The 26,378-nt window shown below is 43.3% G+C and overlaps 1 protein-coding gene across 4 annotated transcripts in view; it reads right to left on the bottom strand.

Moving 5' to 3' along the window:
- Window positions 1-26,378, bottom strand: part of LOC139245448 (calcium/calmodulin-dependent protein kinase type II subunit delta) — a 539,947-nt gene that overhangs the window by 81,470 nt on the left and 432,099 nt on the right. For 2 of the 4 annotated variants that reach the window (XM_070871166.1, XM_070871168.1), the window contains exon 13: window positions 24,015-24,055. In XM_070871166.1, the coding sequence (XP_070727267.1) occupies window positions 24,015-24,055 (41 nt within the window). The remainder of the gene's footprint in view (window positions 1-24,014; window positions 24,056-26,378) is intronic. The other 2 variants (XM_070871167.1, XM_070871169.1) reach the window with 1 other exon arrangement.

Raw genomic sequence — 26,378 nt, 5'->3', positions numbered from 1 at the left:
GAACCTCTACAGTCCGTGTGCTGTTTGGGAAAGAGTTTCAGGATTTTGACCCACCAACAATGAAGGAATGGTGATATATTTCCAAGTCAGGATGGTGTGTAACTTGGAGGTGAACTTGCAGGTGATGGTATTCCCATGTGCCTGCTGCCCTTGTCCTTCTATGTGGTAGAGGTCGTGGGTTTGAGAGGTGCTGCCAAAGAACCATGGCGAGTTGCTGCAGTTCATCTTGTTGGTACTTGATGTTTAAAGTGGTGGATGGGGTGCTAATCAAATGGGCTGCTTTGTCCTGGATGGTGGTGAGCTTCTTGACTGTTGCTAGAGCTACACTCATCAGACAAATGGAGAGTATTTCATCACACTCCTGACTTGTGCCTTGTCGATTGTGGAAAGGCTTTGGGAAGTCAGGAAGTGAGACACTTGCTGAGGAACACCCAGCCTCTGACCTGCTCTTGTGGCCACAGTATTTATGTGTCTGGTCCAGTTAAGTTTCTAGTCAGTTGTGACCTCACCAGACGTTGATGGTGGGGATTCAGTGATGGTGGTTAAGACTCTCGCTTGTTGGAGATATTCATTGCCTGGCACTTGTGTGGCGCGAATGTTACTTGCCACTTATCAGCCCAAGACTAAATGTCGCCCAGGTCTTGCTGCATGTGGGCATGGACTGCTTAATTATCTGAGGAGTTGCAAATGAAACTGAACATTTGCAATCATCAGCGAAAATCCCCATTTCTGACCTTATGATGGAGGGAAGGTCATTGATGACGCAGCTGAAGATGGTTGGGCCTAGGACACTGCCCTGAGGAACTCCTGCAGCAATGTCCTGGGGCTGAGATGTTTGACCTCCAACCTCCACAACCATCTTCCTTTGTGTTAGGTATGACTGCAGGCAGTGGAGAGTTTACTGTACCCCAATACATTAAAATTAAAATCTTTGTCCTCACCTATAATCCCTCCATAGCCTCACCTATTCCTATCTCCACTCTTCCGACTCTTAACTTTTTACCCGACAAAGACCCTCCTTCCCAACATTGGTGGCAGAGTCATCACAGTTATACTGTATGGAATTACCTCTTTAAACCACGCTCTCTCCAACTTGAAAAATATTCCAAAACGTGCATCTTTGACCAAGCTGTAGGGGCGCTCTCCTAATCTCCGCCTTCATAGCTTGGTGTCTATTTCTTTACACCTATTTACAAAGCTCCTTGGGATGTTTCTTTGCATTAAAATATAATATTTAAAAAATATTTGTTTAAGTGCAAGAGGAAACAGCAGAGGAATGGGACTAAGTGGAATGCTCATTCAGAGAACCGCACAGGTACAACTGACCGAATGGCTTCCTTCTATGCTGTAAAGTTGAGTGATTGAGTTGTTAATGCAATGATTAATCAATGATTATCATGCCTTAACCATGTATTAAGAAATATTCTATTCATGTATAGATTTGGTAACATTTCTGCCACTGAAGTAGAGAGGTAATTTCTGTACAAGTGTAATTAAACTGAATTGACAGAACATACTTAAACACAAACACTGGATAAAACTGCTACACCAGATTTGAGGGGGATGTCCGCAAGGCAGATCCTGAGCTAGTAGTACAGACATAAATTGAGCAAGTTAGAACTTAGTTCTGCTAGCAGCTTATAATAAAAATAATTTAATGGTGATACCTTTGAATGTAATTCATTATTATTTTGTTTGCTTTAAATTCAAAAATATTTTTATAACTTGTACTATCATCCCATTGTGTATAAGTAATGTATAATCTTAAAAACTTTTTCCCAGTTCGATGTTTAAGTGCAAAGAAACTTAAATCTCGAATACAGATAACAGGAACCAAAAGCAGGATTTAAGCAACTTATCTGTAAAAAACACAAATTAGTTAAAAAGAAACACACAGTCATGTCTTAGACTTTAACAGTACAACAGAATTAAATGATTGAGATCCATAAATAGAGAAGTGACACAAGTAAAAAATACTAGATAAATCATGCTAAAATAATCAATTATTGGAAAATGCAGGGAGAATCTTGACCAGTTGAAGCAGATGAAATGGAAGAGGAATTCTGGTGAGTACATTTTTTCAACAAGTAAAAGATTACATATAGACATAATTAGTAGTTTCTCATAAGGCACAAAAAGACTGCATAAATATATTTGGACTACAGGCTTCATAAGAAAATGCAAGTGGTAATTCTTCAGAAAACATTTAAATATATTCTATAGTTAGACAAAGTTAACTTGTGCATATAGCAAAATATAACAGAAAGGTCAATTATTCAACTTCATGTAAAGTATTTCTTTCACTTCAAACATACTTACCTTTCCTATAGCAAGAATAAGGTCAACAAGGACAACAGATCAATTATTTCTTTGGTAAGAAGGATCAATAGCACTACAGAGTTGAAAATGGACCATTTTTTTTTGAAAGGAGGGGATGCTACTGTTCTTCACGTTGACCGATTGATCTACAATATATCCATTGTTACCACAACTGTAGAGCTCACTGAACATTTGGCACTTTGTATCTATTTTTTGTAATCTTGAAATTTTTAAGAAAGGTTGTCTCATACCACAAAATGGAGCTGTGCTCAGGACTCAAGTTCAGGTAGCCTTTTCCCATCTCCCTCAAAGGGCCTTAATTTTGGACAGAAGCCCTGTAACAGACTCCTATGGCTTCCTTATATTTTCAACCTGGCCCAAGAATTTGTCAAAATAACAGCTCAATAAAAGTGGATGGAAACCTTTTGGTGGATAGTGGGAAAGAGAAGGGAGAGGAGGAGGAACCAGTAGATTTTAATCAGAACTTCCTTCAGACTGGTAGTTTAATCTTTAATCATGCCTCACAAAAATTGCAAACCTCCAGACTAATTTTGTAGAATATTCTCTGACTAATAAGGCTTTATCCATCAAAGGTATGTAAGGCTCTTGTTAGATATGTCAGTTGGTCAACATGATGGCAGTAAAGTTTGAATAATATACCTGGTAAGTGACAATACAAACTTAAAGGGTACCCTCAAGATAAATGTTGATTCTGCTCCCATGAGGAGGAAGTCATGGGCATGGTTTTTAATGTATACTTTATGTCTGTCTTCACAAAAATATTAGATAACATAAACATAGTAAGAGAGGAAATATTAAGGGGTTTAGCATCTTTGAAAGTAGTCAAATCGCAAGGCTCGGACGAAATGTATCCCAGCTCTTAAGTGAAGCAAGGGAGGAAATAATGGAGGCATGACTATCATTTTCCAATCCTCTCTGGCTACAGGTGTGGTGCTGGAGGACTGCTAAAATCGTACCGATGTTTATAAAGGGTGGAAAGGATAGACCTAGTAATTACAGGCCAGTCAGCCTAACCTCAGTGGTGGGAAAATTATTGGAAAAAATTGAAGGATAGTATAAATCATCATTTAGAAAAGTATGGACTAATCAAGAACAATCAGCATGGATTTGATAAGGGAAGGTCGTGTCTGACTAACTTGATTGCATTTTTGAGGAGGTAACAAAGAGGGTCGATGAGGATATCGTTTTTAGGAACATAGAAACAGGCCATTGAGCCTGTTATGCCATTCAATGAGATCAAGGCTGATCTGCGACCTTACTCATATACCTGCCTGTGGCTCATATCCGTTAATGTTTAAGGTGGTGTATGTGGTTCCGATCAAGCGGGTTGCTTTGTCCTAGATGGTGTTGAGCTTCTTGAATGTTGTTTGAGCTGCACTCATCCAGGCAAGTGGAGATTGTTCCATCACACCCCTGATTGTGCCTTGTAGATATGCTGGAAAGACTTTGGGGAGTCATGAGGTGAGACACTCGCTGCAGAATACCCAACTTCTGAGCTGCTCTTATAACCACAGTATTTATGTAAGTAAAGGGGCTAAGTGAATGGAGTTCCTACAATGTGTACAGGACTCCTTTCTAACCCAATATGCAAGAAGCCCAACAAGGGAGGATTCACTAATGGATCTAGTAATAGGGAATGAATCAGGCGGATAAAAGAAATAAAAGTAGCGGATCATCTAGGCAATAGTGATCATCATATAATACTCTTTAAGATAATAATTGAGTAGGACATAAGTATGACGAAGACCAAGGTAACAGATTGGAGAAAAGCCGATTTTGTGGGGCTGAGAATAGAACTTGGGAAAATAAAATGGACAACAATACTGGCAAACAATGATGTCGAACAGCAGTGGGAAATATTTATAATGGTGTTCAACAGAGTCTGGGAAAAATATATTTCACTAAAAAACAAGAACAAGCTAAATATTAATGAAGCACCATGGATGAGTGAAGACATAAGGGAAAAATTGAGGCATATACCAAGTACATGGACAGCAGGGGTGAGCATGACAAGTGAGAATACAAAGAGATTCGCAGAGAAGTAAAAAAAAATTAGAAAGACAAAAAGGAACTATGAAATTAAATAATCAAGGAACATAAAACAAAATAGTAAAATATTTTACAGGCACATAAATATGAAAAAGGAAAGTCGGATTGGGAATAGGGCCACTAAAGGATGGACAGGATAATATCACAGGCAGCGATAGAGAGCTGGCAGAAATGTTAAATAATGACTTTGCTTCAGTATAAACCAGGGAGATACAACAGGTGGACATGACATCAGATGATGTGATTAGAAATGAGATAACTGCATTTAAAATAAAAAGATGAGAAATATTAAATAAACTAATCAAACTCAAAGAGGATGAAACCGGATGGATTACATCCATGCATTTTAAAAGATTCTCGGGAAAAAATAGCAGAGGCAATACTCCATATATTTAATAATTTGGTAGAACAAGGTGGATAGCTAATGTTATACCTATAGTTAAGAAGGGAGATAGAACATGTCCAGGGAACTACAGACCAGTCAGCTTAATATCAGTGATAGGAAAAATAATGGAATCCCTATTGAAGGAGAAAATAGAAGAACATCTAGAAATCAAAAATATAATAATGAATAGCCAACATGGATTTCAAAAGGGAAAGTCTTGCTTGACTAACCCCATTGAATTTTTTGAAGAGGTAACTGACAAGGGTAATGCATAGATGTAATTTATCTATATTTTCAAAAGGCCTTCGATAAGGTAAAGAAAGACTTGGATTTATATAGCGTCTTTCACGACCACCAGACATCTCAAAGCGCTTAATGAAGTACTTTTGGAGGGTAATCACTGTTGTAATGTGAGAAAAGCAGCAGTCAATTTGCTCCCACAAACAGCAATGTGATAATGACCAGATAATCAATTTTTTTGTTATGTTGATTGAGGGATAAATATTGGCTAGGACACCAGGGATAACTTCCCTGCTCTTCTTCAAAATAGTTCCATGGGATCTTTTATGTCCACTTGAGAGACCAGACGGTGCCTCGGTTTAACGTCTCATCCGAAAGACAGCACCTCTGACAGTGCAGTGCTCCCTCAGCACTACACTGGAGTGTCAACTTAGATTTTTTGGGCTCAAGTACCTGGAATGGGACTTGAACCCACAACCTTCTGACTCAGAGGTGAGAGTGCTATCCACTAAGCCACAGCTGACATTGTATCACATAAAAAAAAATCAGAATATGCAGAGTCAGGGGACAAGTAGCAGAATGGGTAACTAGCTGGCTTCAAGACAGAAAGCAGAGAGTAGGGGTAAAAGGTAGCTATTCAGAGTGGCAAAAGGTGGGAAGTGGTGTTCCACAAGGATCAGTGCTAGGACCACTAACATGCTGACTAGTCATTATTATATTTTTGGTTTCCAGGGGGTCAAGTTCCCAACCTGGACGCCCGTTTATTGTGCCTAAAAGTACGACAGAAAAATACCTCTGAATTCTCCGGCTCCTTGCAGGTCCCTGGGAGCTCGGCGCGGTGCGCACACAGCAGCGGGGGGCAGAGCCACAGAGTCGCGCCGATTCTGATAGTGGAGGGGGCGGGGCTAATTTAAATGAGGCAACGTCAGGCCGGCAGTCCTGCGTGTGCGCGTTGGAGCTCGCGCGCACGCGCAATAGCCCAGAAACATCGGTACTTGGCCATTTTTAAAGGGACTTAAAGAAAAGTGTTGATTTGTCTCATGGACCCCTAGAAAGGCTTGGGATTTAATTTGGGTGGGTTTTTTGCGTCTGAAGGAGTGCTTTTATTAGCAGTGTTGAATAAATTACCTGCTGAAATCAGTGAGTGCTGCTTTTCACTGCTAAACTTCCAGAACAGGTGCTGCATTGGTGCATGCAAATTAAGGACTGTGTGTTTTGAAAAATAAGAGTGTCAATTCAATACAGCAATGGAACAACGTCCACCAAGAACAAAGAATTTCTTGCATGAGGAAGTGGAGATATTAGTCAACGTCACTGAGCAGAGATGGCAGGAGCTAGATACCAGCAATAGAGGTCACATAAAAGTGCCACCTAAAGAAATGAAGAAACGCTGGAACCAAGTTGCTGAAGATTACTGCACAGTGGTGCATACCATGAGATCTGGAAGCCAGTGTAAAAAAAAATGGCACGTCCTTGGTCAAGTAGTTAGTGTAAGTAATAGTTTCTATTTTTAATGTAATCGTAATTGTAATGTGACTATCTGTATGTCCCACCCTGCAGAGATATATTTTACTCTTTGCAGAAGAAGTTATATTTTACTCTTTGCAGAAGAAATTGGCCCACACCAAAGGGGAAGCAACTCGAATAGGAGGAGGCACGTCCAATCCGCATCCACTGACACCCTTGGAACAGAGGGTAGCTGCTATAATGAGTTGTACATGGAGAAAAGCAATCAGTACAGCACAAGCTGGGCCCGCACGCGAGGAAGAGGTTAAGTCCTGAAAATGCATCGTGGCCCGTCAAATCAACCTGTTGCCTGGCCTGCTATGTGTGAGAGTACTCATGCCACCCATCCTGCCCCCTCCCTTGCTGTTAAACATTTGACTGTTCTGAGATATTTTGCAGAATATGATGATGATGATGATGCCAACCCTGAGGATCCTGAAGATACAGAACAAGAACCAGTACAACCAGATGCGGACAATCCAGACTGGATGATGGCAGCGATGACTGAAATGTCTACTGGGGAGAGCTTCCAAATTAATGTTTATGAGCCCCCATTAAAGGGCATCAGAGTTTCAACTCCTTGCATAGGTTCTGGTTCCACCTTCCATGGTTTTGATTCCGATGTTGCGGGTCCCAGTGGTGCTGCTGGTGTAATCCAGCAGTTTACACTCAGTGCCCCACCGACCCAGCCTGCGCCTCCCACTCGCATAGGTTCTGGTTCCACCTTCCATGGTTTTGATTCCAACATTGCGGGTCCCAGTGGTGCTGGTGATATCATGGAGAAGTTTACACCCATTCACCCACCATCCCAGCCCACGGCTCGCACTCGAGTGCTGTCGTCTGAACACCAAGCGCCCCACTGTCCCAGCCCGAGCCTCTCTCTCTAGTGCTGCCATCTGGAACACAGAGCGTCCCACCGTCCCAGCCCGCGCCTCCCTGTGTGGTGGCGCCATTTGGAACACCGAGCATCCCACCGTCCGTGCCCGTGCCTCCCAGTGCAGTGGTGCCACGAGGCAGACCCAGGCAGAGAAGAAGGAGATTGGAGACACGCTCTCCTGAGATGCAGCGTGCAACAGATGCGGCTCAAGTTGTGACATTGGGAGTGGAGACCAATGAGCTTACCCGATCACTCATCGGTAGCGTCAGTGCAGTGGGTGAAGAGGTGACGGTCCTGACGGGAGAAATAGCAGTAATGACATGGAACTTAGGGAGGGAATGTCAGAGGGAGAGCAATCAACGGCACAGGCCGTCAGGGAAGGCATGCAAGCGACGGCACAGACCCTCATGGAGATAGCTGCTGCAATAAGGGCACACAGCCCCGCCAATCAAATTACACCCCCATGAAGAAGTGAACATTCACTGAGATGTGGATGAGAGATGGTTGCAGCCTTTCTTTGCTGCTTTTGTTCTTGTTCTTGATGTAGCTGTAGTAGCGTTTTTCATATTGAAATTGTTTTGTAAATTTTGTAACTTTACAACTTATAAGTGATCTTATGGTTTTTAAGTGATCTTAGTGTAAATGCTCTCTCAATTTGTATCTTATTTAATTTTGCACCTAAAAAGTGATCTTGAAGTTTAAGTGATCTTAAGAGTGTAAGATTTTTCACATTGAAATTGTTTTGTAACTTTTGTAACTTTACAAGTTTATAAGTGATCTTAAAGTTTTTAAGTGATCTTCAAGAGTCACTTTTCAATAAAATATTTTTTCATTAAAACTGATTCATCTTCCATTAACACAACACAACGTAGGAACAACTGCAAAGAATAAACATGTCCATGCGCAACAGTGGTCGCAGAGCCCTCAGGCATCAGGAGTTGAAGCGTTCACGGATGAGCTGCTGGCGCAGGGCTCGAGCAATTGTTAAAGGAGCAAGATGGACAGCCCTCCTCCGACCTCGTGCTCCGGCATCAGGCACTTGCATGCTTTCCTGATCGTCATCATCATCCACATCCTGCTCTTCCGTAATACTATCATCATGCACTGGACCCTCACGTCGGTCTTCTGGTTCCACTACCAGCTCCTGCTGCCTCATGATGGCTAAGTTATGGATCATGCAGCACACAACAGTGAAGTGACTGACAATCTGAGGAGAGTATTGCAAGTGGCCTCTGGAATGGTCCAGACATCGGAAACGTTGTTTCAATATGCCAATGGTCCTCTCAATTATGCTGCGCATTGCAATGTGCGCCATGTTGTATTGACGGTCAGCTTCTGTCCGTGTCACACGTAGAGGCGTCATGAGCCAGGTGGTCAGGCCTTTGTCTCCCAGTAGCCAGCTCTGCCCTTCTGGCTGCTGCTCAAACATGTCAGATATAACGCTGTCGCGTAGGATGAACGCATCATGGGTGCTGCCAGGGTATCTCGCATCGACTGACATGATGCGCTGCTTGTCGTCACACACGAGCTGCACATTGATGGAGTGGAAACCTTTTCTATTCCTGTACTGCTCGGAATCCTCCACAGGTGCTCGCAAGGCTATGTGGGTACAATCAATGCAGCCCTGTACCTTTGCGAAGCCGGCAATCCTGAAGAAGCCCACAGCCCTCTCATGGATCGCTTGTGCAGTCATTGGGAAATTGATGAAGTCATTCCTCCGCGCATACAGTGCAGCCGTGACCTGGTAAACGCAGGCATGTATTACACGTTGAGAGATGGCACACACATCTCCAGTTGTAGCCTAAAACGATCCCAAGGCATAGAAGGCAAGTGCAGCTGTTACCTTCACTTTAACAGACAAGGCAGTTGGCGTTCTGCTTCCGGGCTGCAAATCTACTCTCAGCATATCACAGATCTCAGCGACAACCTCTCTGCAGAAACGCAGCCTTTTGACACAATCAGCCTCGCTCATGTCCAGGTACGAGCGCCTGGCTCGATATTGCCGACGTGGGTAAGGTCTCCTGCCCATCAGCCTACGGGCTATGACGTTCCTGGTGCGGTGAGCTCTAATCAATTCTCTCCTATGCAGTGAATTGATGGCGAACCATTGCATAATCCGTGGTGTTGACAATGCAGCACCCATTCTGCAAATTTAAGTTTCAACCTGGCTATCTGGCCGCCCTTCCCTGTCCCTGGCCGAATGGCCTCAGTCTCCCTCGCAGATCGTAGGCTGCTTGCTGTGTCTTCGGCCACCGTCAGCCACTGCTGCCGCCCCATCTCGTGGCCGAATGGCCTCAGCTTCCCTCGCAGCTCAAAGGCTGCTTGCTGTGTCTTCAGCTGCCGTCGAGTCACTGACGCCGCCCCTGTCTCCGACATGGAAGGCCTGCCTGAAGCACCGCAGCTCGAAGGCTGCTGCTGCTTCTCACAGGTAGGAATATTCAATATTTTGTCTTTGCTTTGTTTATAATTTTTTAGTCAGGATGGCTCTTTATTTGTATAAGTAAGACTGTTGAATGCTTGTAGAATTTAATTACTTCCCTCCCCCACCCCCTCCCGCATCGTTCCCTACACCTGATTTGTAACCTACGCCTGATTTGTAAAGTGTTGGCAAGGTTTTTCTGAGCATGCAAAAATCTACACTTGCTCCATTCTAAGTTAGTTTGGAGTAAGTTTTCACTACCTAAACTTTCAAAACAGGCGTAAGTGGCCAGACACGCCCCCTTTTGAAAAAAAAAATCTGTTCCAAAATGAAACTGTTCTAACTGACTAGAACTGGAACAAACTAAATGTCAAGAATTGCAATTTCTAAGATACTCCATTCTAAAGCAGTTGCTCCAAAAAAATAGGAGCAACTCAGACCGAAACTTGACCCCTAGATGTTCTTCTATTTTCTCCTTTAGTAGGGATTCCATTATTTTTCCTACCACTGATGTTAAATTTATATTAACGATTTAGACTTTGAAATCAAAAACGCAATTTCTAAATTTGCAGATGACACCAAATTGGGGGATAGTCAATACTGAGGAAGACTGCAACAAATTACAAGACGACATCAATAAATTTGAAGAATGGGCATATAATTGGAAAATTAAATTCAACACAGATCAATGTGAGGTATTACAAAAATGGGAGGTCACATATTATTGGAAAATACAAATACACAAATCACTGAAAGAGAGTGACACAGGTTAACAAGGCAATAAAAAAGCAAACCAAGCACTAGGGTTTATTTTTTTTTAAAGAGGGATTGAATTGAAACGTAGATAAGTTATGCTAAACTTGTATCAAACCTTGATTAGACCACACTTGGGAGTACTGCATACAATTCTGGTTGCCATATTATAAAAAGGATATAGAGACACTGGAGGGGGTGCAAATACGATTTACTAGGATGATACCAGAAATGCGAGGATATATCTATCAGGAAAGGATGAACAGGCTGGGTCTTTAAAATTATGAAAGGTTTTGATAGAGTAGATACAGAACGAGTGTTTCCACTTGTGGGGAAGGCCATCAATGTAAGATAGTCACCAAGAAAACAAATAGGGAATTCAGAAGGAACTTCTTTACCAAAGAGAGTGATGAAAATGTGGAACTTGCTACCACAGGGAGTGGTTGAAGCGAATAGTATAGATGCATTTAAGAGGAGGCTAGATAAGCTTATGAGGGAGAAGAGAATAGAGGGTTATGCTGATAGCATTAGATGAGGAAAGATGGGAAGATGCTCGAGTGGAGAATAAACACTAGCATGGACTGATTAGGCTGAATAGCTTCATCACAATAGGCAGTCCCTCGGAATCGAGGAAGATTTGCTTCCACTCTTAAAATGAGTCCTTAGGTGGCTGAACAGTCCAATACGAGAGCCACAGTCCCTGTCACAGATGGAACAGACAGTCGTTGAGGGTAAGGGAGGGTGGGACAGATTTGCCGCACGCTCTTTCCGCTGCCTGCGCTTGATTTCTGCATGCACTCAGCAATGAGACTCGAGGTGCTCAGCGCCCTCCCGGATGCACTTCCTCCACTTACGGTGATATTTGGCCAGGGATTCCCAGGTGTCGGTGGGGATGTTGCACTTTATCAGGGAGGCTTTGAGGGTGTCTTTGTAACATTTCCCCGGCCCACCTTTGGCTCATTTGCCACGAAGGAGTTCCGAGTCGAGCACTTGCTTTGGGAGTTTCTTGTCTGGCATGTGGACAATGTGGCCTGCCCAGTGGAGCTGATCAAGTGTGGTCAGTGCTTCAATGCTGGGGATGTTGGCCTGGTCGAGGACGCTAATGTTGGTGCGTCTGTCCTCCCAGGGGATTTGTAGGATTTTGCGGAGACATCGTTGGTGGTATTTCTCCAGTGACTTGAGGTGTACATGGTTCATGTCTCTGAGCCATACAGGAGGGCGGGTATTACTACAGCCCTGTAGACCATGAGCTTGGTGGCTGCTTTGAGGGTCTGGTCTTCGAACACTCTTTTCCCTCAGGCAGCTGAAGGTTGCTCTGGCACACCGCCTCCGGTGTTGAATCTAGTCATCAATGTCTGCTCTTGTTGATAAGAGGCTCGCGAGGTATGGGAAATGGTCCACGTTGTCCAGGGCTGCGCCATGGATCTTGATGACTCGGGGCGGTGCTGTGTGGCGAGGACAGGCTGGTGGAGGACCTTTGTCTTATGGATGTTTAGCATAAGGACCATGATTTCGTACGCCTCAGTATATACGTCAACTATATCCTGCAGTTCCAGCCTTTGTATGTGCGCAGACGCAGGTGCTGTCCGCATACTGTAGCTCGATGACAGAGGTTGGAGTGGTCTTGGACCTGGCCTAGAGACGGCAAAGGGTGAACAGGTTCCCACTGGTTCTGTAGTTTAGTTCCACTCCAGCGGGGAGCTTGTTGACTGTGAGAGGGAGCATGGCAGCGAGGAAGATTGAGTCGAGGGTTTTTTGCTGAATAACCTATTTCTGTGCTGTATATCCTATGGGCCCTGAAATTCCAATGTCCCGGGTCCGTATAAAGTTTCTATGGACCTGGGAAGGCATCGGAAAAGCCGGTTTTCAGCACGCAATGCACATGCGCTGAAAACTGGCATTTCCGATCTATCAAGTTTCTGGCTTGACAGATCCTCCGTATCTCGGGAGCGAGGACACTTGCAGGGCAAGATTTCCGATATTTACGAATATCTTGCCCTGCAAATGTCCTTTAAAATCTTGCGCTTGAAAAAACAGGCATATAGCCTACTTTTACAGACGTAAGAGTTTAAAAACATAGCAAAAATGTGATTAAAATAAAAATTAAAAAAACACATTAATGTTAAAACCCTGCCCACTCAGATAATTTAATTTTAAACCCTAACCCTAACTTTTTTTAAAAATCGGGAATTTTTTTAATTTAAAAAACATGTGTAACATTTTTAATTTCTACTAGTTTATTGTGTGAGGTGTTTTTTAAATGTTTTGTATAGTGTTTGTGCGTTTTAAGGTTTTTCTCATTCATAGTATAATAACTTACGAATCTCCTATTACTATGAATGAGAAAATACTTACCTGTGATTGGGTGTCCAGGCCCACGTGACTCCTGCAGACATCCTGACGTGCACGCGCTGTGCATCATTGGGATGGGAGGCCTGTGGATCGGAAGTTCCAACGTGCGCAGCAGCTCCAGGTAATTGCGCCGTTTATTTCTATTTTTTCAGGATTTACCTGTGGGAAGCCCTTCTCGGATACTTCAGGGCCATGTAATCCTATGTAAAACATGAATTGCCATTTGCAGAAGAGAGTTCAAAACAACTGCCATCCTTTTTGTGTAGAAGTGTTTCCTAATTTTACTCCTGAAAGGCCTGGCTCTAATTTTTAGACTATGCCCTCTAGACTCACCATCCAGCGGAAATAATTTTTCTCTATCTACCCTATTTGTTCCCCTTAATATCTTGGAAACTTCAGTAAAGTCACTCCTTGACCGTCTAAATTCCAGGGAATACATCCCAAGTTCATGTAATCTTTCCTCATAATTTAACCCCTGGAATGCAGGTATCATTCTGGTAAACTTATGCTGCACTCCCTCCAAGGCCAATATATCCTTCCTAAGGTGTGGTTCCCAGAACTGCTCAAAGTATTCCAGGTGTAGTCTAATCAGGGCTTTGTGTAGCTGCAGCATAACTTCTACACTCTTGTACTTTAGTCCTCTAGATATAAAGGCCGGCATTCCATTAGCTTTTTTTGATTATTTTCTGTATCTATTCATGACATTGTAATGAACTATGTACCTGGACCCCCAAGTCTCTTTGGACCCCCACTCTTTTTAGCTTTTTCACCATTTAGAAAGTACCCTGTTCTCTTCTTTTTAGATCCAAAGTGGATGACCTCACATTTGCCTGCATTGAAATCCATTAGCCACAGTTTTGCCCATTCAATTAATTTATCAATATCTCTTTGTAATTTTATGCTTTCATCTACACTGCCTACAATGCCACTTATCCATTGGCAAATTTAAATACATAGCTTTATATCCCATCATTTAAGTTGTTAATAAATACAGTGGACAGTTGAGGCCCCAACACACATCCAACAGGTACATCATTAGCCACATCATCCCGCTAATTAGAGTACCTGCCCATTATCCCTACTCTCAGTCTCCTGTCAATTTCTTAATCAGGTCAATATTTGGCCTCCAGTTTCATGGGCTGCAATCTTGGTTAACAGTCTCTTATGAGAGACTTTAACAATTGCCTTCTGGAAGTCCATATAAATAACATCCACAGTCATTCCCCTGTCCACTACTTTAGTCAACTCTTCAAAAAAATTAATCAGGTTTGTCAGGCATGACCTACCTTTCAAACCCTTCTTGGCTCTCCCTCATTAGCTGAACATTTTTAAGGTGCTCAGCCACCCTATCCTCAATTAGAGTGTCTAGTAATTTCATGACAACAGATGTTAGGCTAACTGGTCTATAATCCCCTGGTTTTTCTCTCTAAATAAGATAACCTCTCATTCTTCTAAACTCCAATGAGTAAAGACGCAATCTACTCAACCTTTCTTCGTAAGTCAACCCCTTCATTTCAGGAATCAACCTAATGAACCTTCTCTGAACTGCCTCCAATGCAAGTATATCCTTCTTAAATGAGACGACCAAAACTGTACGCAGTACTCTAGGTATGGCCTCACCAATACCCTATACCGTTGTAGCAGAACTTCTCTGCTTTTATACTCCATCCCCTTTGCAATAAAGGCCAACATTCCATTTGCCTTCCTGATTACTTGCTGTACCTGCACACTAACTTTTTGTGTTTCATGCACAAGGACCCCTAAGTCCTTTTGTACGGCAGCATTTTGTAATTTCTCTCCATTTAAATAATGATTTGCTTTTCTATTTTTCCTGCCATAGTGGATAACCTCACTTTCCCACATTATACTCCATCTGCCAAATGATTGCCCACTCACTTAGCCTGTCTATATCCCTTGGCAGATTTTTTGTGTCTTCCTCACAACTTGCTTTCCCACCCATCTTTGTATCGGCAGCAAACTTAGCTACATTACACTTGGTCCCTTCATCCAAGTCATTAATATAGATTGTAAATAGTTGAGGCCCCAACACCGATCCCTGTGGCACCCCACTAGTTACCGTTTGCCAACCGGAATATGACCCATTTTTTCTTGACTCTATGTTTTCTGTGAGTTAACCAATCCTCTATCCATGCTAATATATTACCCCCATCCCCGTGAACTTTTATGTGGCACCTTATCGAATGCCTTTTGGAAATCCAAATACATCACATCCATCGGTTCCCCCCTTATCCACCCTGCTCGTTACATCCTCAAATTACTCCAGCAAATTTGTCAAGCATGATTTCCCTTTCATAAAACCATGCTGACTCTGCTTGACTGTATCATGCATTTCCAAATGTCCTGCTATTGCTTCCTTAATAATGGACTCCAGCATTTTCCCAACGACAGATGTTAGGCTAACTGGTCTATAGTTTCCTGCTTTCTGTTTGCATCCTTTTTTTAAATAAGGGCGTTTATTTGCGATTTCCAATCTACTGGTACCTCACCAAATTCAGGGAATTTTGGTAGATTACAACCAATGCATCCATCATCTCTGCAGCCACTTCTTTTAAGACCCTAAGATGCAAGGCAGCAGGTCCAGGGAACTTGTCCACCTTTAGTCGCATAATTTTACCAAGTACTTTTTCTTTAGTGATATTGATTGTTTTAAGTTCCTCCCTCCCTATAGCCCCTTGATTATCCACTATTGGGATGTTTTTTGTGTCTTCTACCATGAAGACCGATACAAAATATTTGTTCAAAGTCTGTATCATTTCCCTGTTTCCCATTATTAATTCCCCAGTCTCATCCTCTAAGGGACCCACATTTATTTAGTTTCTCTCTTCTTTTTTATATACCTGTAGAAGCTCTTACTATCTGTTTTTATATTTCTTGCTCGTTTACTCTCATAATCTATCTTCCCTCTCTATTTTTTTTTAGACGTCCTTTGCTGGTTTTTTAAAAGTTTCCCAATCCACTGGCCTCCCACTAATCTTAGCAACTTTGATTGTCATTGTTTTCAATTTGATACCATCCTTTACTTCCTTAGTTAATCACAGATGGTTCTCCGTTCCCTGAAAGGCTTTCCTTCTCACTGGAATATATTTTTGTTTAGAGTTATGAAATATCTCCTTAAATGTCTGCCACTGCTTATCAATCATCTTACACTTTAATCTATTTTCTCAGTCCACTTTAGCCAACTCTGCCTTCATACCTTTGTAAGCTCCTTTATTTAAGCTCAGGTCACTGGTTTGAGATCCAACTTTCTCACCCTCCAACTGAATTTGAAATTGAACCATGCTATGATCACTTTTTCCTAGAGAAACCTTTAATAGATCATTTATTAATCCTGTCCCATTACACAGTACCAGATCTAAGATACCCTGCTCCCTGGTTGGTTTCACAACGTACTGTTCAAGGAAACCATCCTGGATACACTCTATGAACTCTTCCTCTAGGCTACCTTGGCCAATTTGATTTGTCCATTCAATATGAAGATTAAAATCACCGATGATTATTGCCGTACCTTTCTTACAAGCCTTCATAATTTCTTGATTGATACGCTGTGTTATGTATGTAACTATGTAATACTTGCCACATGAGGGCTCGACTGTTGGAATCCTATTGGTCACCTGCACACACGTGCAATGCCAGTATAAAAGGTTGGCCATGTTGTTTAGGCATTCTGGAGTTGTAATAAAGAAGATTAAGGTCACACTAAGTTTAGCTCACAATACTCAGCCTCGTGGAGTTTTTCTATACACAATTGGCGACGAGTAACAGAATACGAACCTTCATGCAAACATGGCTGCCTTTGGAATATTAGGGAGATTCGTAGAGGGTGATGATTGGAAAGCCTTTGTCAAGCGTCTCGACCAGCACTTCGTGGCCAACGAGCTGGAAGGAGACGCTCACGCGGCCAAGCACAGGGCGGTTCTCCTCACCATCTGTGGGCCTAAAATATACTGACTCGTTAAGAATCTGCTTGTACCGACAAAACCAACGGAGAAGGAATATACAGAGTTGTGCACGCTGGTTCGGGGCCACCTCAAACCGAAGGAGAGTATCCTCATGACCAGGTATCGTTTTTACACGCACCATCGCTCCGGGGTCCAGGATGTGGAGGATTATGTCGCCGACCTGAGATGCCTCGCGGGACCTTGCGATTTTGGAGCTGCTTTGGGGCAAATGCTGCGGGACTTTTTCATGCTGGGCATCAGCCACGAGGTCATTCTTTGAAAGCTGCTGGCTGCCAAAACCCTAGACCTGAGCAGGGCCATCGCGATCGCCCAGGCATGCATGGCCACGGACGATAACACCAAACAGATATCTTCTCAACATCGAAGCTCACCAGCAAGTACTGTGCATAAAATGATGTCGCTTTGGCAGGGCCTATACGTCTGTGGCTGCAAGACCTGTGATGACTCAGAGTCCGCCATCGGGGGTGAATGTGAATTTATTAGCACCGTGTTGGCGCTACGGGGGTAATCATCGGGCCCATCAATGTCGAATCAAGCACTACATGTGCAAAGGCTGCGCAACGATGGGGCACCTCCAGTGAATGTTTTAATGTGCTGCGACATACCACGTGGCAGAGGATGATCGATCCGGCGCGGTTCACACAGCACAGGCAACTCAACCTGAGGAAGAAGTGTATGAGGTACATACCTTCACCCCAAGAGTCCTCCTATAATGCTGAAAGTCAAATTAAATGGAGTTCCAGTATCCATGGAGTTGGGCACGGGTGTGAGTCGGTCAATAATGAGCCAGAAGGCTTTCAAGAAACTGTGGGGCAATAAAGCACAAAGGACCAAACTGAGACCGATTAATGAAAAGCTGTGTACTTACACCAAAGAGCTCATATCAGTCATTGGAAGTGCGGCAGTGAAGGTATCGTATGATGGAGCTGTGCATGACCAATCATTGTGTATTTTTCCTGGCAATGGCCCAACGCTGTTCGGCAGAAGCTGGCTAGAAAAGATTAGATGGAATTGGAACGACATCAAAGCACTATCTTTAGTGGATGACGCCTCGTGTGCTCAAGTGCTGAGCAAGTATCCCTCGCTATTCAAACCAGGCATCGGCAACTTCACAGGCGCCAAGGTACAGATCCATCTAGGCCCCGATGCACGGCCCATCCATCAAAAGACTCGGGCGGTTCCGTACATGATGAGAGAAAGTCGAGATTGAACTGGAAAGACTCCAACGCGAAGGAATCATATTGCCAGTCGAGTTCAACGAGTGAGCCAGTCCAATTGTTCCGGTATTGAAAGGTGATGGCACGGTCAGAATCTGCGGGGACTACAAGCTAACGACTAACCGAGTCTCACTACAGGACCAGTACCCGCTGCCCAAGATGGATGACCTTTTTGCAACGTTAGTGGGAGGCGGGGGGGTGAAACTCGTTCACCAAGTTGGACCTAACCTCACTCTACATGACACAGGAGCTGGCTGAACCTTCGAAAAGACTGACGTGCATCAACACACAAAAAGGGCTGTTTATATACCACAGGTGCCCTTTCGGGATTCACTCGACTGCAGCCATTTTTCAGAGATACATGGAGAGTTTGCTGAAATCTGTTCCGTGCACCGTTGTGTTTCAAGACGACATCTTGATCACTGGTCGTGACACCATCGAACATTTACGCAACCTGGAAGAGGTTCTAAGTCACCTAGACAGAGTGGGACTCAGGCTGAAACGCTCTAAATATGTTTTTCTGGTGCCAGAAGTCGAATTTTGGGGGAGAAAGATTGCAGCAGACGGCATCAGGCCCACGGACTCAAAGACAGAGGCCGTCAAGAATGCACTGAGACCACAGAATGTGACGGAGCTGTGTTCGTTCCTGGGACTCCTCAACTATTTCGGTAACTTTCTACCCGGGTTGAGCATGTTGTTAGAGCCTTTGCACATGTTGCAACGCAAGGGTGACGATTGGATTTGGGGCAAATCTCAAGACACAGCCTTTGAGAAGGCCAGGAACCTGCTATGTTCAAATAAGTTACTTGTACACTATGACCCATGTAAACGTTTCGTGCTAGCTTGTGACGCCTCATCGTACGGGATCGGCTGCATGTTACAGCAAGCCAATGTATTGGGCAACCTCTAACCGGTTGCATACGTGTCTAGACGTCTGTCTAAGGCTGAGAGAGCTTACAATACGGTCAAGAAAGAGGCATTAGCATGTGTATATGGAGTTAAGAAAACGCACCAATACCTATTTAGACTTCGGTTTGAGCTTGAAACTGACCACACGCCGCTCATTTCGCTGTCTTCAGCAAAGGTATAAACACCAATGCTTCGTCCCACATCCAAAGATGGGCACTAACATTATCCGCTTATGACTATGTAGTCTGCCACAGACCAGGCACTGAAAACTGTGCTGATGCTCTCAGCCGGCTACCATTACCCACCACTGGGGTTGAAATGGCGCAGCCCGCAGACTTGCTACTGGTCATGGATGCTTTTGAGGGCGAGGGTTCACCTGTCACAGCTCGCCAGATCAGGACCTGGACCAGCCAGGATCCTGTGCTATCATTAATAAGGAGTTGTGTCCTAAAATGGGAGCTGGTCGGCCGTTCCCGGGGAAATGCAAGATGAAATTAAGCCGTTTCACTGACACAAAGCTGAAATGTCCATCCAGTCGGATTGTCTCTTAAGGGGTAATTGCGTGGTTTTGCCAAAAAAAGGCAGGGAAACGTTTATACGCGACCTACACCCACCCAGGCATCGTCATGATGAAGGCAATTGCCAGGTCGCATGTTTGGTGTCATGCGTGCATCAGTGCAACACTTGCTCGCAACTGAGCAATGCACCAAGGGAGGCTCCACTGAATCTGTGGTCATGGCTCTCCAAACCGTGGTCCAGGATCCACGTAGATTTTGCCGGTCCCTTTCTAGGAAAGATGTTTTTAGTAGTTGTGGACGCTTACTCCAAATGGATTGAATGTGTAATCATGTCATCCAGCACTTCCACAGCCACCATTGAAAGCCTCCGGGCCATGTTCGCCACCCATGGCTTGCCCGACGTCCTCGTCAGCGACAATGGACCGTGTTTCACCAGCTCTGAATTCAACAAGTTCATGACCCGCAATGACATCAAGCATGTCAGGTCTGCTCCATTTAAGCCCGCGTCGAACGGTCAAGCAGAACGGGCAGACCAAACAATCAAGCAGAGCATGAAACGCGTGACGGACGGCTCCCTGCAGACCCGCTTGTCTCGCATTCTGCTCAGTTACCGGACACGATCCCACTCGCTCACCGGGGTTCCCCCGGCAGAATTGTTAATGAAAAGAGCCCTCAAAACCAGGCTCTCCCTAGTCCACCCAGATCTTAATGATCACGTGGAAACCCGGCGATACTGGCAGAAGATGTACCACGATCGCGCGGCTGCTTCACGTGACATTGATGTTAACGGCCCTGTGTTTGTCCTGAATCACGGTCATGGTCCCAAGTGGGTTGCTGGCACTGTTTTGGCCAAGGAAGGAAATAGGGTGTTTATAATCAAACTGTTAAATGGCCAAACATGTAGAAAGTATTTAGATCAGACCAAATTTCAATTTACTGACAACCAGGAACGACTTGAAGAGGACATCACCATCGACGATCCACCAACACACACCCAACCAGCAATCAACCTCGCTGTCAGGGTTTGAACGTAGACGATCAACCAGGGAGCGAAGGGCTCCGGATCGCCTCAACTTGTAAATAACTTGTACCAAAGACTTTGCGGGGCGGGGGGCGGGTGGAGTGATGTTATGTAAGTAACTATGTAATACTTGCCACCAGTGGGCGCGACTGCTGGAGTCCTAATGGTCACCTGCACACAAGTGCAGGGCCAGTATAAAAGGTTGGCTGCCATGTTGTTTAGGCACTCTGGAGTTGTAATAAAGACGACTAAGGTCACACTAAGTTTAGCTCTCAGTACTCAGCCTTGTGGAATTCTTCTACACACACTCTGTCCAACAGTGTAGCTACTGCTAGGGGGTCTATAAAACTACACCCACCAGTGACTTCTTCCCCTTATTATTTCTGATCTCCACCCAGACTGATTCTAGATCTTGATCTTCTGAGCCAATATCATTTCTCACAGCTGCACTGATCTCATCCTTTATTAACAGAGCTACTCACCTCCTTTTCCTTTCTGTCTATCCTTCTGAATTGTCAAATACCCCTGAACATTCAGTTCCCAGCCTCGGTCACCTTGCAACCACGTCTCTGCAATGGGCATCAGATCGTACCCATTTATATCTATTTGTGCAGTCAACTCATCTATTAGATGGGAGTTGAGGACAACTTTTTTCCACCTAGAGGGTAGTGGAAGTCTGGAATTCGCTGCCTGAAAGAGGGGTAGCTGCAGAAATCCAATTCACATTTAAAAAGTACTTGGATATGCACTTGAAGTGCTGTAACCTACAAGGCTACGGACCAAGAGCTGGAAAGTGGAATTAGGCTGGATAGCTCTTTTTCAGCTGGCACAAATAGTCTCCTCTTGTGCTGTACATTTCTACGATTCTATGACATCTACTTGCACAATTCCCCAGTTGAGGATGTGGGGTTTCAAACCATTGCTTGGGCAAATTAACAATCGTTTTATAACCTTTGTAACCCTAGATGCTACTCCTGAAAATTTGCCGCTATTATCAAGGAATCTGATTTGCGATGGAGAGGTGAAAGGATCTGCAAGCTTTGTTTTGTAGCGTAATTAGTTGGACACGATATTCTTTTGTCAACAGGTATCAGAAGTAATAAACAAACATGCCACCTATGCATTAAATTCAATACATTGTTCAACATCATGTCAGTGTCTTCTGCTACTACCAACTATCAGTTCTCCTCTGATAATCTTTCTTTGTTCCAAGTGAGATTTTCTGTGTCCTTGTAGAGTGTCATACTTAGCCTAATATAAATTTGGTATGTAAAGCTGGTGCAGCATGAAAGGCTGTTAACTTATCACCTAGTGCCCATTTAGACTGGAGACACACAAGGATAATGCAGCTTTTTCTGTGGCAAATATGCCAGCTTGAAGAGCTATGGAATTTAAATAATAATGAATGCTATAAGCTATTTGAGGCTCAAATAAATTTTCTTCACTGCTCCAACAAAGTTACTGGTGTTCATGTCCAGAGCTTACAGCATTGGCAATTCTGGGATTTCATTTCCAAATTCTTTGAGCTTAATAATATCTGTATACAACAGATCCATGAATTAAGCTCAATATGGGTGGAGGGCAGAAACACAATAAAGGGATAAACAGAAGGAATGTGCAGAGTGCAAATTGGTGTCAATTCATATAAGGAATTGAACTCCATTGATTTTGTGGTATGGGTTGATTCTAATATAAAGGGGCCGAAATTCACCCCCATCGGAAATAGGTCGCACTTCCCATTTTTTTAATGTTTTAAATTCAGCTCCTTGACGTTTATTTTCTGAGTAGGGCGGAAGTCAGTCACAATGGGGGCGGAAGTGGAGGCGAGACAGACTCTCCACCACTGTCAGTCATCAACGCCGGGCTGGTGTCGTCATCGCACTGGCGCGTCAACATAGCTCTCCCCTTCAGTTAATGGGGAGAGCCGCTGCGGTCACGAGGAATGGTACTGGCCCGGCCGAGTCCGGGGCCATAATTGTCGGGCGAACCTGGCAGTCGGCCAACAACAAAAAAAAACAACATGGCGGCTGCGGCAGTGCGCCCTCCCCTTTAACGGAGGCCGCACCGCCATTTTACACACAGTACAAACACTGTGCACTGTCAGAAAAAACTGTCGGGGGCACCAAGTGGCATCCGGAAGATTTTCTAAGGAGAGTTTTGCTTGCGGGGCTGGACATCAGCGGTGGTTCTTTGATGACGCATTTAGGAGGGTTCGGCAGCAGTGGGGCCGAAGGGGGGACCACCATAAAAACCACTGGGGAGAATTTTGCGAGCGGTGGCTATTCGACTACAAATCGGCGGCCATTCGACACCATCGCATGGCTGCCGCTTTCCGGCAGTAACAGGCCTTATCGGGGGGCTGAATTTCAGCTTGGATTCAAGAGCGAGATGAGGTTGATGCACCAAACAGCGGCTTCTTTAATCTTCCAATATTTGGTAGCTTTTCCAAAAATAAAGAAGGCTGATATTTTGAAGGCTGAATAGGCAAGGTCTTAGAGCCATTCAAGGCCAACTAAATCATCTTTTAGATTTTCCTCAGAATCACTAGAAAAATTCACCATGTAAATTAGTGATCGTGACCATCTGGTAAAATAAATTCCTTTCTATAGGTTCTGTCATAATTTTCAAAACTAGTACTTGCTATTGATCAGTCCAAAGAATCATTCTAGCAAAATCTCACCGAAATTAATGATCAAACAGAAATTTTTACTTGCAGCACCAAGGCCAATGTGCAAGATGCCAATGTACGGAAAATAAGCTCACGTGGGACTAAATACATACACAGTATCACATAGCCCAGATGAAAAATAATACCGACAATCTTTCTCTTTCCATTATTGATTTTACCCTGATTTTCTAGGGTATGCAAAAAATAACGTACATTTGTGATCACAATATTATTACAAATAGTTGGCCAGTTCTAGTTTTAAACAGTTAGTTGGTATATTCTTCTGGGAGTGAAAATAGCAGAAACCAAATGAGCAAACAGGTGACTAAACTAATTCAAATATCACAATAGAGTTTAAGTATATTTAAAATGCTGGTTAGTGTAATTGGATAAGTTTGTGACGCACTTAACCGAGGCATATAATCATGTTGGCTATTTCTTATATGAACAGATGAAAAGTTGTGGTTAGAGCTATATCTAGAAGTTTATTTTTGTAATTGAACAGGATTTTATAAAGCTAATCTCTACAATTGGCACCACCATGGTTATATAGCTTCCCTCAGTGTTATCTAACTTCCTGTCTGCAAGAAAAGGGTTGGTTAAAAATAAACCTCTATTGGTGTGCAAGATGGGAAGCTATTTCTGTGAAAGCCACACGAGCCTGCACGTTTGTCTATTGTGGTAAAAGGACAGAGGGAAAAGACAGCAGAGAAATACAGAATCGCAAGAAGAAAAAATGTGACATATCAATAGTTGTGACTTTGTTAAATTCAAACTTACCTTAACTCCATCTGTCTTCTTATTCATCAAACTCTTTGCTGCTGTAAATTGATAACAAATATCATATTTAGGTGCATAATGTCCAAGAGCCACAAGCATTTTTTTTGGCAAAGCCAGTACTGTTTAACTTGCAGCAGCGGTAATAATAATAAAAGAGCTGCTGCAGGCCAAAACTAATTTTGCTGCAGCTGAAAGCAATCATAGTTAGGCAGAAAAATTCCAAAGCAAACTTATAGACAGCAGGCAAAAGTCAATTTGAAATTCAAATAGCAAGCAGGGATTATTGATCAATCAGGCAGTCGTTGCTTCGAGATGCAAAAATGCCCGATTAGTGGCTTAGGGTCTTACCTTACAGGGAACACATTCCAAATAAAGTGGAAAAAGGAAAAAAAGGGAGGAACAAAAACAAACAGGTTTATGATCAGGTCACTTATGTCTAAACATTTCTCGATACAAGTAGGTATCAAATCTGTAAAACCTAAAAGAAATCGGGGACTTTTTGTTCTGTAACTGACTTTATATAACAGTATCAAACAAAAACGTATAAAATATTACTAAAAATAAAGAGGGATTATTCAAGGTAGCACTTCGTTAATTGCTAGCTGCATTTCTAATAGCCCAAAAAACAGCTATATAATATCCCTTTTGCATGGCTATTTGCGTTTGTTTAAAATTAGTCAATTAAATCCACCAGGATAACAGAAGTATGTTTCATAGAATCATAGAAATTAACGCACAGAAAGAAGCTATTCGGCCCATCGCGTCTATGCCCCCTGAAAAATAGCAAGCCAGCCTAATCCCACTTTCCAGCTCTTGGCCCGTAGCCTAGCAGGTTATAGCACTTCAAGTGCATATCCAAATACTTTTTTAAATGTGATGAGGGTTCCTGTCTCTACCACCCTTTCAGGCAGTGAGTTCCAGACTCCTCTGGGTGAAAAAAGTTTTCAACTCCCCTCTAATCCTTCCAACAATTATTTTAAATCTATGCCCCCAGTTATTGACTAAGGGAAATGGTCCATCCTATCCACTCTATCTAGGCCCCTCATAAGTCTCCCCTCAGCCTCCTCTGCTCCAAAGAAAACTGCCCCAGTCGATCCAATCTTTCCTCACAGCTAAAATTCTCCAGTCTTGGCAACATCCTCGTAAATGACCTCACTACCCTCTCTATTGCAGTCACAATTTTCTTGTAATGTGGTGACCAGAACTGTATGCAGTACTCTAGCTGTGGCCTAACTAGTGTTTTATACAGTTCAAGCATAACCTCCCTGCTCTTATATTCCATGCCTCAGCTAATAAAGGAAAGTATCCTGTATGCCTTCTTAACCACCTTATCTATCTAGCTGCCCTGTTACCTTCAGGTCCCACTGTTCCTCTATACTTCGCAGTATCTTACCATTTATCCCCTTGCCTTGTTAGCACTCCCCAATGCATTACCTCATAGTCCTCCAATTCACTTTTCTGCCCAACTGACTAATCCATTGAAATCTTCCTGCAGTCTACAGCTTTCTTCCTCACTATCAACCACACGGCCAATTTTATGTATATCTGCAAACTTCTTAATCATACCCCTACATTGAATGCTAAAACATTGATTTATATTACAAGAAGCAAGGGACCTAGTTCAGAGCCCTGCAAAACAGCACTGGAAATAGCCTTCCAGTCACAAAACACCCGTCAACCATTACTCTTTGCTTCCTAATTTGGATCCAACTTGCCACTTATCTTAGCTCTCATGGGCTTTTACTTTTCTGACCAGTCTGCCATGTGGGGCTGTGTCAAAAGCCTTGCTAAAATCCATGTAGACTACATCAAACGTGCAAACCTCACAGCCCTTCTTGTTAGCTCCTCATAAAATTCAATCAAGTTAGTCAGACACAACCAAAATTCCCTGGATTCTGGGGAGGTCCCAGCAGATTGGAAAACAGCAAATGTAATGCCCCTATTTAAAAAAGGAGGCAGACAAAAAGCAGGAAACTATAAACTAGTTAGCCTAACATCTGTGGTTGGGAAAATGTTGGAGTCCATTATTAAAGAAGCAGTAGCAGGACATTTGGAAAAACAAAATTCGGTCAGGCAGAGTCAGCATGGATTTATGAAAGGGAAGTCATGTTTGACAAATTTGCTGGAGTTCTTTGAGGATGTAACGAACAGGGTAGATAAAGGGGAACCAGTGGATGTGGTGTATTTGGACTTCCAGAGGGCATTTGACAAGGTGCCACATAAAAAGTTACTGCACAAGATAAAAGTTCACGGAGTTGGGGGTAATATATTAGCATAGAGGATTGGCTAACTAACAGAGAACAGAGTCTTGGGATAAATGATTCATTCTCTGGTTGGCAACCAGTAACTAATGGGGTGCCGCAG

Source organism: Pristiophorus japonicus, chromosome 2, assembly GCF_044704955.1.
Source record: "Pristiophorus japonicus isolate sPriJap1 chromosome 2, sPriJap1.hap1, whole genome shotgun sequence".
In the NCBI taxonomy this organism is placed as follows: domain Eukaryota; kingdom Metazoa; phylum Chordata; class Chondrichthyes; family Pristiophoridae; genus Pristiophorus; species Pristiophorus japonicus.
This window is presented reverse-complemented; position numbering and strand designations above follow the sequence as displayed.